Source organism: Saccopteryx bilineata, chromosome 1, assembly GCF_036850765.1.
Source record: "Saccopteryx bilineata isolate mSacBil1 chromosome 1, mSacBil1_pri_phased_curated, whole genome shotgun sequence".
NCBI classification, from domain to species: domain Eukaryota; kingdom Metazoa; phylum Chordata; class Mammalia; order Chiroptera; family Emballonuridae; genus Saccopteryx; species Saccopteryx bilineata.
In genome coordinates, this window is record NC_089490.1 from 157725556 (window position 1) to 157737648 (window position 12093).

The 12093-nt window shown below is 51.4% G+C and overlaps 2 protein-coding genes across 2 annotated transcripts; both read right to left on the bottom strand.

Moving 5' to 3' along the window:
* Positions 1–1989: 1989 nt before the first annotated feature.
* Positions 1990–4511, bottom strand: LOC136336405 (neutrophil elastase-like). Its single transcript, XM_066278046.1, has 5 exons — positions 4425–4511; positions 3835–3991; positions 3368–3509; positions 2461–2691; positions 1990–2297 (listed from the first exon to the last, which is right to left on the bottom strand). The coding sequence occupies exons 1-5, from the start codon at positions 4489–4491 to the stop codon at positions 2097–2099; spliced, it is 798 nt and encodes a 265-aa protein (XP_066134143.1). The 5' UTR covers positions 4492–4511; the 3' UTR covers positions 1990–2096.
* Positions 4512–8995: 4484 nt separating this feature from the next.
* On the bottom strand, positions 8996–11805 carry LOC136336410 (myeloblastin-like). Its single transcript, XM_066278060.1, has 5 exons — positions 11708–11805; positions 11261–11417; positions 10834–10975; positions 9853–10083; positions 8996–9272 (listed from the first exon to the last, which is right to left on the bottom strand). Exons 1-5 carry the CDS (start codon positions 11772–11774, stop codon positions 9102–9104), a joined length of 768 nt encoding a protein of 255 aa, XP_066134157.1. The 5' UTR covers positions 11775–11805; the 3' UTR covers positions 8996–9101.
* Between the last annotated feature and the right edge of the window lie 288 nt (positions 11806–12093).

The following is a 12093-nucleotide window of genomic DNA, read 5'->3' on the forward strand; positions in this document are numbered from 1 at the left end:
ATTTATTCATTTTAGAGAGGAGAGAGAGAGGGAGAGAGAGAGACAGAAAGAGAGAGAAGAGAGAGTCAGGGGGGAGGAGCAGGAAGCATCAACTCCCATATGTGCCTTGACCAGGCAAGCCCAGGGTTTCGAACCAGGGACCTCAGCATTTCCAGGTCGACGCTTTATCCACTGCGCCACCACAGGTCAGGCCTGTCCACTTTCTTATCTGTAAATCATGACACTGATGGGACCTGCCTTAAGGGCTAGAGAGAGTTCCAGATGAGCCAACACTTGCAAAGACTGAGAATGATTCCTGTACCTAGTAAGCACTCAGCAAACACCTGCTACAGTGCTCTGTATCATAACCACCTGTAACTCTTTTTTTTTTTTCTTTTTGTTTTTTTTTTATTTATGTTTTTTATTTATTTATTTATTAAATTTTATTTATTCATTTTTTTAGAGAGGAGAGAGAAAGGGGGAGAGAGAGACAGAGAGGGAGAGAGAGAGGAGAGAGAGACAGAGAGAGAAGGTGGGGAGGAGCTGGAAGCATCAACTCCCATATGTGCCTTGACCAGGCAGGCCCAGGGTTTCGAACCGGTGACCTCAGCATTTCCAGGTCGACGCTTTATCCACTGCGCCACCACAGGTCAGGCAACCACCTGAAACTCTTAAGTTAATCACATGAAAATAGGTTTTATAGAAGGGAAACCAGAAATGGTGTTAGGCAGATAAAATATATTATGCTCATTTTGTTAAAGATGGTGCTGCCCACCATCGCCCAGGTGATGGTATTGGTTGCCCTTCTTGCTTGGGATGGGCGTGATTATATTAATGTGTGTTGGAGGCAGGCTGTGGGCAGGCAGGATCCTTATAGCCTGGGGCTTGGTTTTGGGACTAAGCCTTTCCCACCCTTTTTGATGTGGGGTGGTGCACTCCCATGAAGAATCCCATTGCCTGACCAGGCGGTGGTGCAGTAGACAGAGCGTCAGACTGGGATGTGGAAGACCCAGTTTTGAGACCCTGAGCTCGCCAGCTTGAGCGCGGGCTCATCGGGTTTGAGCAAAGCTCACCAGCTTGGACCCAAGGTCGCTGGCTTGAGCAAGGGGTTACTCAGTCTGCTGAAGGCCCATGGGCAAGGCACATATGAGAAAGCAATCAATGAACAACTAAGGTGTCGCAATGAAAAACTAATGATTGATGCTTCTCATCTCTCTTCGTTCCTGTCTGTCTGTCCCTATCTGTCCCTCTCTCTGACTTTCTCTCTGTAAAAAAAAAAAAAAAAAAAAAGAGCTTTAAAAAAAAAGAAAGAAAGAAAGGTGAAGGATCCCATTATGCCTCAGATAAGTGACTTTGTATCAGAGACTTCCTTGTTTGTATATTGGATTAAAGGTTTTGATTTCTACACTATAGAGTGGGGCAGACCAGGAGCTTGTTCTCTTGGTTCCTGAGATTAGCATTAGAGGAGAGAGCAGAGAGGAGAGCAGAGAAAGGTCATGTGGAGGAGGCCAGGAGAAGCAGCCAAGATGGTGGAATGCTGAGGGAGAAGCCAATTTGTGCAGAGATTGTGTAGAGAGAAGGAGATGGGAAATAGAGGTGAATAAGGCTGGTGAGCTAGAAACCTTTAATTCTAGGAAACTCAGATAAGTCAGTGGCTTTGGGAGCCCTGAATGGAAAGGGAAGTGTCTTCCCACTGTGTGTATTGCTTGCCCACCGGGTGCAAGCTAGGATTAGAGCTAATGGCCCACCAGTTCTTGGCTCCGTTGTTTCATTACTGTCTGTCCAAATCTAATGTGAACCTGCACGGGCCAGGCGGCTGTGATGGTGGCTGTGGCTACTGGCTTTACAAATGGCAAATGGCATCCTTTTTGTGGCAGGTGGGGAAGGAACTTCTTACCCTAGTGCCTTGGTTTTGCTGCCACCTGGTGACAGCATACTTGTGAGATGCCCAAGACACTCTCCAGACTATTTACAATCTCTAATTGTATAACCAACAAACACCCAGACATATTCTACAAAGCAGAGAGAGTTTTTATTGTGCCAGATGCTACATAATGCAGCATGGGATGGGCCTAGCCAGGGGCAGGTGAGGTGGGGTGATCAGAGCAGCCTGACTTCTAGCAGGTCCTACTTGCAGGGTCCCTGGGGTGATGACAAGGGTGGTCATCATGGCGGCGGATTATGGAGTTGATCCAGTTTGCGAACTGTGCGACGGGGGCAAAGGCATCTGGGTAGAAGCCAGAGCCACAGCCTCCTCTGATGAAGGAGTCGATTCCATGGATCAGCCCGTTGCAGACCAAGGGCCCACCAGAGTCTCCCTGAGTGCAAAGCCAGGTAAGGTTATGAGGCTGGTCTTCTGGTCTTCCAGGGCCCCCCTACCCACCTCCCTTCAGGGTTGAGAAGTTCTCCCCGGAGTCCGGCTTTGCAGCCTGGTTGCTGCAGCCCAGGTGGGGGGATGTGAGGGGCATCACAGGTACTTACAAAGCAGATGCCAGCCCGCCGGCGTGGCACCAGTGTACACACGTTGGTGCGTGGGCAGAGGGAGGTCACCACAGTCACATTGAGCTCCTGCAGGACTCTGGGAGGTCGCTGGTTGGTGCCCAGCCGGCCCCAGCCCATAGCTAGGCACCTCACCCCATTGCCCACACCTTGGTCCTGCTCAGGCAGCCTGGCCACCTGCACATTGGTGTTGATGGTGGCTGATCCGTTGAGCTGTGATGTGCAGGACAAAGTACCAAAGAGTCACAAGGGGCAGTGAGCACCAATTCTCTCCTCTCTAGACCTGTTTCTTAATCTGAGACCCCTTGGTGGTTTTGGAATTTTATAAGATGCTCCTCACCCTGAGCCTCAGTTTCCCCATCTCTGAAGTAGGAGCAACCACAGTTGCTCAGGGCAACCCTGGACATATCTTGAGTGCAGTAAATAGTAGGTATTCAATACGCCAAACTATGGGCAACACCAATGACAACAAAACCCAAAGTTCCAGAACATTACAGGGAATACTCATAGCTCTGCAAGCATTAGGGAGGTTTCTCCCTCCAGCCTCCCACCACTCTGAATGTGAGGAATTTTGCTCCATTTCACAAAGAGAAGGACTTTCCCTGCCCTCGGGCCATGGGGCACAAATAATCACAACAGTCTGTTGAGGGACAACTACTCTGAGCTTTCTGCATCCTCTTGTTCATTTGCTCAACAAATGGTGGGGCTTATTTCCCCAGGTTACACAGGTAGACTGAGACACAGATGCCCTACCAGTTAGAGGCAGATGTGATCCCCAGTCTATAGCCCCTTCTGTACACTCCCTAAGCCCCAAGCCCCCAGGCCTTTGTACTTGCTTGGCATTCCTTCCCCACCCTGGGCGTCCCTCCCCTGCCCAGCCAGCCCACACCTGCAGAATCGCGATGTCATTCCGCAGCGTCTGGGAGTCAAAGCCATTTGTAAAGACTTGTTGTACGCCAAATAACTGCCGGGTGGGTTCCTGCTGCCTCAGGTTGTGTGCCCCGAGCACCACCTGCACCCTCCGGAAGTTTCTGTGGCAAAGTGTGTGCAGGAGGTGATTTGAGGTGGCTCCAGGGTTTGAGGGTGGCAAAGCAACCCCAGAACTCAGCCAATCCGAGCCCCATACCCACAAAGCGCCTCACCACCCAGGGCTAACCTTTGGGCCCCTTGGCTGAATGCCTGCACTTGGGCCTGATAGAAAAGGTACATTAATGGTGGCCCCCTGGGAGGAACCCAGGTCTTGGTCTCACTCCCCACTCCCCAACTTCTCCCCACACTCCTTCCACCTTCCCTCCACTTTGACAGACGTGGAAAGGGAGGGTCTGAAGAGGGAAGGTGTGCTCCGGCGTCACTCACATGCTATCCACACAATGCGCCGCTGACATGACAAAGTTCGGCGCCACCAAGGTGCCACCACAGAAGTGGCTTCCACGCTGTTGTAGGGACACCATGAAAGGCCATGCATGGGGCTGGGCCTGCCGGCCACCCACGATCTCGAAGGCCAGCACAGGGCCTGAAGACATTCAGGGGTTGGAGGATGAGTACCATGGAGGAGCCCCACCATCTGGGCCAGTTAGTCCTTGAACTGCTACCAAGAACTCATGCGTCAGAGCTCTTCATGTGTTTTTTGCCTAATGAGCAAACTGAAGCACTGAGCAGAAAGGGGGTCCTGTCATCACTGCCTGCCAGGGAACAGCTAGATATGGACTTAATTTGACTTTGGAGTCCTCAGAATGTGCCCAATGATACCCGCCCCCCCGGGTTCCAACTCCGGGCTCCAGGCTCCTCACCACTCTGAACCTCAGTCTCTTCCTCTGGAAATGGATCTCCCCATCCTAGCTGCCCCCTCCCATGAGGATAAGGGGCCACTTGGGTTTAGGGCACAATCAAGAGACAAGATGGATGCCCAGAAACAGCTGGACGGACAGACATGGTGCCCCACTCACCACCCAGCAGCATGGTCAGTATGATGGAGGCAAAGGCAGGGCTGGAGAATCTGCAGCTTTTGCTCATGGTTGGGCGGGGGCTCCAGTGTCTCTGTCCCCTATGCCCACCTGGCCCTCTTATAGCCTGAAGCCCAGGGGCCGTTGCATTGCCCCATGGCAGGACCAGTTGTCCCCACTTCCTTTCTCCACCCCCAGGAATGGATGAGGGTGATGATGGGAAGAACAGCGGGCAGTGTGTGTGCAGGGGTGCAAGAGGCCTGAGTTGGTTCCAGATAAAATTCAGGACACAGATTTGAAAGTCAGAAAAATAATTGTTTTTCTTTTTAATTAAATTTGTTGGGGTGACATTGGTTAATAAAATTATATAGGTTTCACGTCTACAATTTTATGATACATGATCTGTATATTACATTGTGTGCCCACTACCCAAAGCCAAATCTTCTTCTGTCACGATATATTTGACCCCTTTACCTTTTAGTACTTCCCACCCCCTTCCCTTTCGTAATCACCATACTGATGTCTGTGTCTATGAGGTATTTTTTGTTATTTTTTAAACAGAGACAGAGAGTCAGAGAGAGGGATAGATAGGGACAGACAGGAACAGAGAGAGATGAGAAGCATCAATCATCAGTTTTTCATTGCTACACCTTAGTTGTTCATTGATTGCTTTCTCATATGTGCCTTGACCGCGGGCCTTCAGCAGACCAAGTAACCCTTGCTCAGGCCAGCGACCTTGGGTCCAAGCTAGTGAGCTTTGCTCAAACCCGATGAGCCCGCGCTCAAGCTGGCAACCTCTGGGTCTTGAACCTGGGTCCTCTGCATCCCAGTCCAACGCTCTATCCACTGCGCCAGCACCTAGTCAGGCTATGAGTTTTTGTTTGAACATTTTTTAGGTATAACTATGTCCCAAATATTGTACTTATCTAAAAAGTTAATCATTGTTTATCTGATATTCAAATTTAACTGATGTCCTCTATTTTTGCTAAATCCGGCACCCCTGGGCCCAAAGGATGCTGGCTGGGTTCCTGTGCATGCCTCAGTTTACTCAGGGCACTGTAATAATGCCGGTACACCCAGCACTGTCCTGACATTTTACAGTGGTGATGGGGGCTGCTGAGTCTCCTTTGAGATGAGCAAACTGAGGCACAATGAGGCTTCCTCGTGAGTTTCTACATAGCAACATGGTGAGCAAGCTGGGTTTTGAACCTAGGTCGCCACAATTCACACACAGCTGGATGGTGATTTGTTGCACACCTCCCTGAGTCTTAGGTGTTTCTCTCTGGGCCTGGCCTTCTAACTTCCCTTTGGTTGTTGCTCACAATGGGGAACTCATTCCCACCTAGGACTCCATTAGTCTCTGGTCACCAGCAGAGGTTCTGGGAAAGAATCCCTCTTACCCCCAAACCTCGAGCTTCACAGAACCTCCTTCTGGCTTGGGAAAGGGATCCTGCCCAGCTTGGGGGCCGGACCATGCATGTCCATTGACGCTTTTTAAAAAAAACTGAATTTGTTGGGGTGACAAACTGATCAACAAAATTATACAGATTTCAGCCTGACCTGTGGTGGTGCAGTGGATAAAGCGTCAACCTGGAAATGCTGAGGTCGCCGGTTCGAAACCCTGGGCTTGCCTGGTCAAGGCACATATGGGAGTTGATGCTTCCAGCTCCTCCCCACCTTCTCTCTCTGTCTCTCTCTCCTCTCTCTTTCCCTCTCTGTCTCTCTCTCTCCCTTTCTCTCTCCTCTCTAAAATGAATTTAAAAAATTAAAAAAAAAAAGAAATCTTAAAAAAAATTATACAGATTTCAGAAGCACAATTCCACTACACATCATCTACACTGCACTGTGTATTCACCACCCCAATGTCTATTGAAGCCTGAGAGCTGCTGCCTGGGGCTCTGGAAGAACTCAAGCCAAACAATGGAGCAGGGGGCCCCCAGAGCCCAGCCTCCACCCCATGGCCCTGTACCTCTTCCCACCTCCCCCAGAATGCTCCAACTGCAACGGCTGTAGCCAAGGCTGTTGCAAGAAGCAACGTTCTTCTGACCTGGAGCAAGGTTCAGGGGAGGGAACCAACGGACCCATCTGCAGGAACAGGGTGGGGCTACCAAGGACACCCATAGCAAGGGCTGGAGTCCCATTTGTCCCTGGGCCCCCTTTCATGTTTGACTACAGGCAAGTGAACCCTATATCTCATCATTGAGGATGATAAATAACCTTGCTTTCCCAGAGGTTGACACACAGTAGGTGCTCAGTGTCTGCCCTTCATCCCTCCCTTCATCAGATGCACATCAACCAGTCCTGCCCCCTCCTTACTTGGCAAGGCCCCCCCCCCATTGCGTTAAATTTACCAGAGAGCACTTAGTAAGCACATACTGTAGACACAGCCTTGTTTCCAGTCCAAATATTGGAGTGAGTGGAAGAAGCCATGTGTTGGGGGATGTGTGGCTCAGGCAGGGAGACCCCACTTAACCAAAGATGCATTTATTGAACAAAATCTGTATACTAGGTTCACACATCTCAAGGTGGTCAAGCGTATCAACTCTGGGTTCACATCCTGGCCTGGCTACTTGCTCACTACATAACTTTAGGCCACTGACTTAACCTATGCTTCAGTTTCCTAGTGTGTGAAAGGGAAGTTATAATAATAGGCTCCTTCATATAGCACTATCCCAAGGAGTAAATGAATGAACATTTGTAAAGTTCTTAGATAAGAGAGTGATGTTCTGGAGAGCTTATTAACCATTAACCACCTCCAGGAGGTCAGGTGAGTGCCTAGCTGGTACACTCTGGGAGGCAAATGCTAGGCTTCTAATTCACAGAGTAGCGGTGATACTGACGATACCTATGTAATAAGCAATGAATCTTCCAAGTGAGACATGGACACTTTATAGACCTAAGTTACACTGCAGGGACAAAACAATGATTTGCATGTCTTTCTGCACTGCTGGAGGCCAGGAGACCTATGAGCTGTAGGAAGGGGCCCAACCAGCTGAGGCCCCCAGCAGCATAGACGACCCCCCCCCCCCACTTCCCACTGAATCTCTCCCTTCCTGAGGCCTCCCAAATTGCGTGTGCTGATCATTCTGCTTATTATTCCTGTGAGTTTGTCATTTTCTGAATCTGCCCAGAGCCTCCCAGTCCCCGGTCTTCAGCTCCCACTATTGGGTCTGACCTTTGCTGTGCGGAGTTTCCCTAGGTCGTCTTTAACACACAAACCCATAGAAAACAGAAAACACCCCTGGCTGTGTTTCTGTGGGTCTTTCTGTTCCCTAGCAAATCTCTTTTATCCCCAACACTGAGCAGTTTTTATATAAACCACTTCCTTATCTAGATCCCTAGGAAATTCAGGGAATACCCAGCATCTCCTTGACACTTACCAGTGTACATTTCCCAGGATTCAGCCATGTCCCCTGCCTTAGCACACACTTGTTCCTGGTGCTGCTGCTGTAAACCAGTCATAGCACTTCCCCTGGGGTGAGGTGTAAAAGAGTTGCAGAAGTGGGCAGCCCTGGGAGTTCTCACTCTTAGTTGAATTTGTTTGCTGACACCAGGTGGTGGTATAATAAATCAGTAAGGAGCATGACCTGTGGTGGTGCAGTGGTTAAAGCGTCAACCTGGAAATGCTGAGGTCGCCGGTTCGAAACCCTGGGCTTCCCTGGTCAAGGCACATATGGGAGTTGATGCTTCTGGCTCCTCCCCCCCTTCTCTCTCTCTGTCTCTCTCTCCTCTCTCTCTCTCTCTCACTGTCTCTCTCTCTCCTCTCTAAAAATGAATAAATAAATAAAAAATCAATAAATAAATCAGTAAGGAAAGAGCTGCCTTCCAGTTCCAGTATGTCCCATGAACAGTTTGTCTTTCTCTGAGCCTCAGTCCCATGGCTACTCACTCGCTGGCCAATGACCTCTTCTTTGGGGCCGCAGGCTTCTCCTCTAGACCCACCCCAATTTATATCTGTGGCCCCGCATGCTCCAGTCCCACCACATTCCTGAACTTTCCTTCCCCACTCCCTTGACTCTATTCTAGCCACACTGCATACCTTCCTGTTCCTCTATACTCTATGTGCCTCTGAGGGCTCTTCTCCTCATGTTCCTGGTCAGGCATTGCCTTCTTCTCCAGGAAGTCTCCCTAATAGCATTCTGCCTGCCCCTGGCTGGATCAGGAGCCTCACAGACCCTGGGTACTCCATGTTATGACAGCCTATCTTCCAGCATCCCCCGAGCTGGAGACACAGAGCTGGACATAATGACCCCATTGCTTAAGACCAATGTGAGACTCCTTGGTCTGTTTTGGGAAATGTCTGTGGTGGCTCCCTTTTCTAAACGAGGAAACTGAAACACAGATATGGGCATTAGCTTGCCCAGGGCCATATTGGCAGGGCTGGATTAGAACCCACGTTTATGGACACCGGGGTAGTGGGACCTACTGTGACCTGAGACCTTCAATGGCTTCTAGGCTTCTGCTCGAAACTTCATCCAGAGTCTGGGGTCTGAGGACTTGGGTGCTGGAGACTCTTGGCCATTCTCCCCCATGTCTCCCCATATGGGAAGGACAAACAAGAGCCAAAGGAGGGTTTCAATTTTTATTGACATCACCATGAGGCTGGACACCAGCCCCCTTCCCCCCACTAAGGCTTATTCTCTGGTCTCAGCCCTGGACTGGAGATCTGGAGGGAGTGACTCAGGGACTGTCCTCATCCTCCACACTTCTCAGCACAGACTGAATCCAGTCCACATAGAGCGCAACGCGAGCGAAGAAGTCAGGGTATTGGCGGGTGGCACACTCCTGGATCACGAAGGAGTCCACAGCCTGGAGGACACCGTCACAGATCAAGGGCCCTCCAGAGTCCCCCTGGGAAGGGTGAGAACAGGTTAGCAGTCACTCAGGATATGGCTGTCAGAGAAAGGGTAGCTGGTGACAGCTTAATGACATTTACTGGTAAAATGTTTCCTGTCTGGAATTTTTTTTTAGACATATGGATGAGAGAGGGAGATGAAGCCACCTTGGAGGAGAGCAGGCATTTACTGACCTCCTGCTGTATATCTGGACCCCTGGAAAGAGGTTGGGATAGTCACCCACACCTCCCTGGTGTCTAAGAAGGGGATTCAGGGTAGGAAGGTCCCTAGACTCACAAAAGCCACTGGGTATGACATGAGTGCCCCCTCTATGCCTGTGGGAGCTGAGACTATTCCACAAATTACTGCTGAACCCTCACAATGGGTGTGCCTCTCTTCCAGATGGGGAGACCAAAGCACATCCTGCAGCTTCTCAGTGAGGAGGAGGTGGATTTGATCTGCAGCTGTCAACCCACCCTCCCTCCTATGGACAATTCCTGGAGTCCTCTCTGCACCAGGGCAACCCCAGTCTCTCAGGAGGTCCCTTTAGCCATCCAAAGGTAGTTAGGGGCACTGGGAGCCAGACCAGTACATACAAAGCAGATGCCAGCTTTGCGACGGGGAACAAAGGTGCACACATTCTGTGGCCGACACAGGAAGGTGACCACGGTGACATTCAGCTCTTGCAGAAGGCTGGGTGTTGGTTCACTGGTGCCAAGGCGACCCCAGCCCATGGCCAGGCACTGGGTGCCGTGGGCCAGTAGCTGGTCCTGCTGGGGGAGCTGGGCCACTGCGACCTGGGTAGTGAGGTTGGCGGGGTGGTCCAGCTGGGGTAGAGTGAGGTGGGGTAGAGATGGACAGTGAGACCCTGTCTTTACACCCCATAACCACCCTCTTCTCATATTCACTCATGTCTTGACCACCCCAAAGAGCCTCTTTTAGGCCTGTGCTCGGTCCCCTTCCACTCACTCTCAGGTTCTACCTCAGGGGTCACCTCCTCCAGGGATCCTGCTCTGATTGACATTCCAAACCCCACCAGTTTTACATTCTCTGATACCATGTCCCCCCCCTTTGTAGCATTTGTCACTGTGGCATTCATTCACTTACAAAGCATATATTAAGTGCCAACTGTATGTTCGGTCTTCTGCTAAGCCCCAGGGGATACTACCTCTGCCCTCAGGGAGCTAATCTTTCAAGGAGAGGCTGGGAAGAGGACGACAAACATATAGTCAAGGGAATAGATAAGATGGTGAACTGTGAATCGGAAGAGATGGCTGCCTTTCCACTTGAGTGAGAGGATCTCTTGCTGAGAAGGTAAGGTTGGCACTAAGACTGGGGGGTGAAGATGTTGGGTGCATGGGTACTGGGCAGAGGGTACGCTCAGGGCAAAGGAAGGGAGGCAGGTAAGGTAGCCATTGTGGAGCTATAGTCTAAATGGCTCTCTCTTCACCAGGCCTACAGTGTACCAGGCTATGTCCCAGCATGCACTGGGGCCTGGCATACAGTAAGTGCTCAATACATGTTTGCTAAAGATAAATGAAGAGGTCCTACGGGCACTGTGGGCCCCATTCACCCACCTGCAGGAGGAGGATGTCATTGAGCTGCTTCTCTGGGTCATAGTTGTTGGTGAACAGGCGAGTGACGGAGAACCGCTGTTGGCTTGGTTCGGTGTTCTGCAGGTTGTGGGCCCCGAGCACCACCTTCACCAGGGCCAGGGGCCTGAGGGGTCAGGGTGCTTATCGCTTGGCCCCATGTTCAACCACTTCACTGCCTCCATGGGCATCCTGGGGCCCAGAGTGCAGCTTTCTTGGTGACACCCTCCTCAGACCAAAGGCCAGGCTACCTCCCCCCTCAGACCTAGGTTAGGGTCACTTTTCCCCTCAGGCCCAGGGTAAGATCACTTCTTCCTTCAGCTCTAGGGCAGGGTCATCTGCCTGCTCAGATCCATGGCACTATCTTGTTTCCCCCCCCCCAGACCTAGGGAAGGTCCACGTGGGCACTCACATGTTCTGCAAGCAGTGAGCAGCGGTCAGCACGAAGCGTGGGTGGATCAAGGTGCCCCCACAGAAGTGCTCATCTACTATCTGCAGTGATGCCATGTAGGGCCGCGAGTGGGGCTTGGCTTCCCGCCCACCCACGATCTCTGAAGCCCATGCTGTACCTGAGAATATGGGGCATCAGTGGCCATCATCTGTTTCTGCTGCGCCCATTCCCACCCACCTCCGTGGGAGGGAAACACCGGGATTTGTCCATTTTATAGGTGGAGAAACTGAGTCAAGTATCCTCGAGTTCCCCCTCTCTCACTTTGAGGGGTTTGTCCCAAGCAGTAAATGAGTCCTGCCTCAGTCTCCCCATCTGTTCAGTGAGGACAGGGCATTGGGCTAGCCGTTGTGGGTAGATATTTCCCAGAATCATCAGAGCCTAGATGGACAAAGAGATGGTGCCACTCACCTCCCAGAAGCATGGCCAGCAAGACAAGGGCCAGGGCGGGGCCGAAAGGTTGGTGGCTGCAAGTCATGGCTGTGTGGGGGCTCTGGGTCTTCCTGCCTGCCCACCTCCTCTTATAGCCCAATGCCTAGAGGCCGTTGTGGTTGCCCCATGCCTGGACTGGGTCTCCTTACTTCCTCCTTTCAACTTTGGGGCCACAGGAGTTGGGGGAGTCAAACCACACTCAAGGAGTACAGGGAGCACTGGACTCAGGGTCCTGACTCCCCTGCAAGTATGAGAAGCTACCTTTCGCCCACCGCATGCCTGGCTCTCCTGGACAAGGGCCAGCATGACACAGCCTTCAGAGAGGCACACACACCACTCTCCATGCCTCTCCCCAGGGGGTCCCT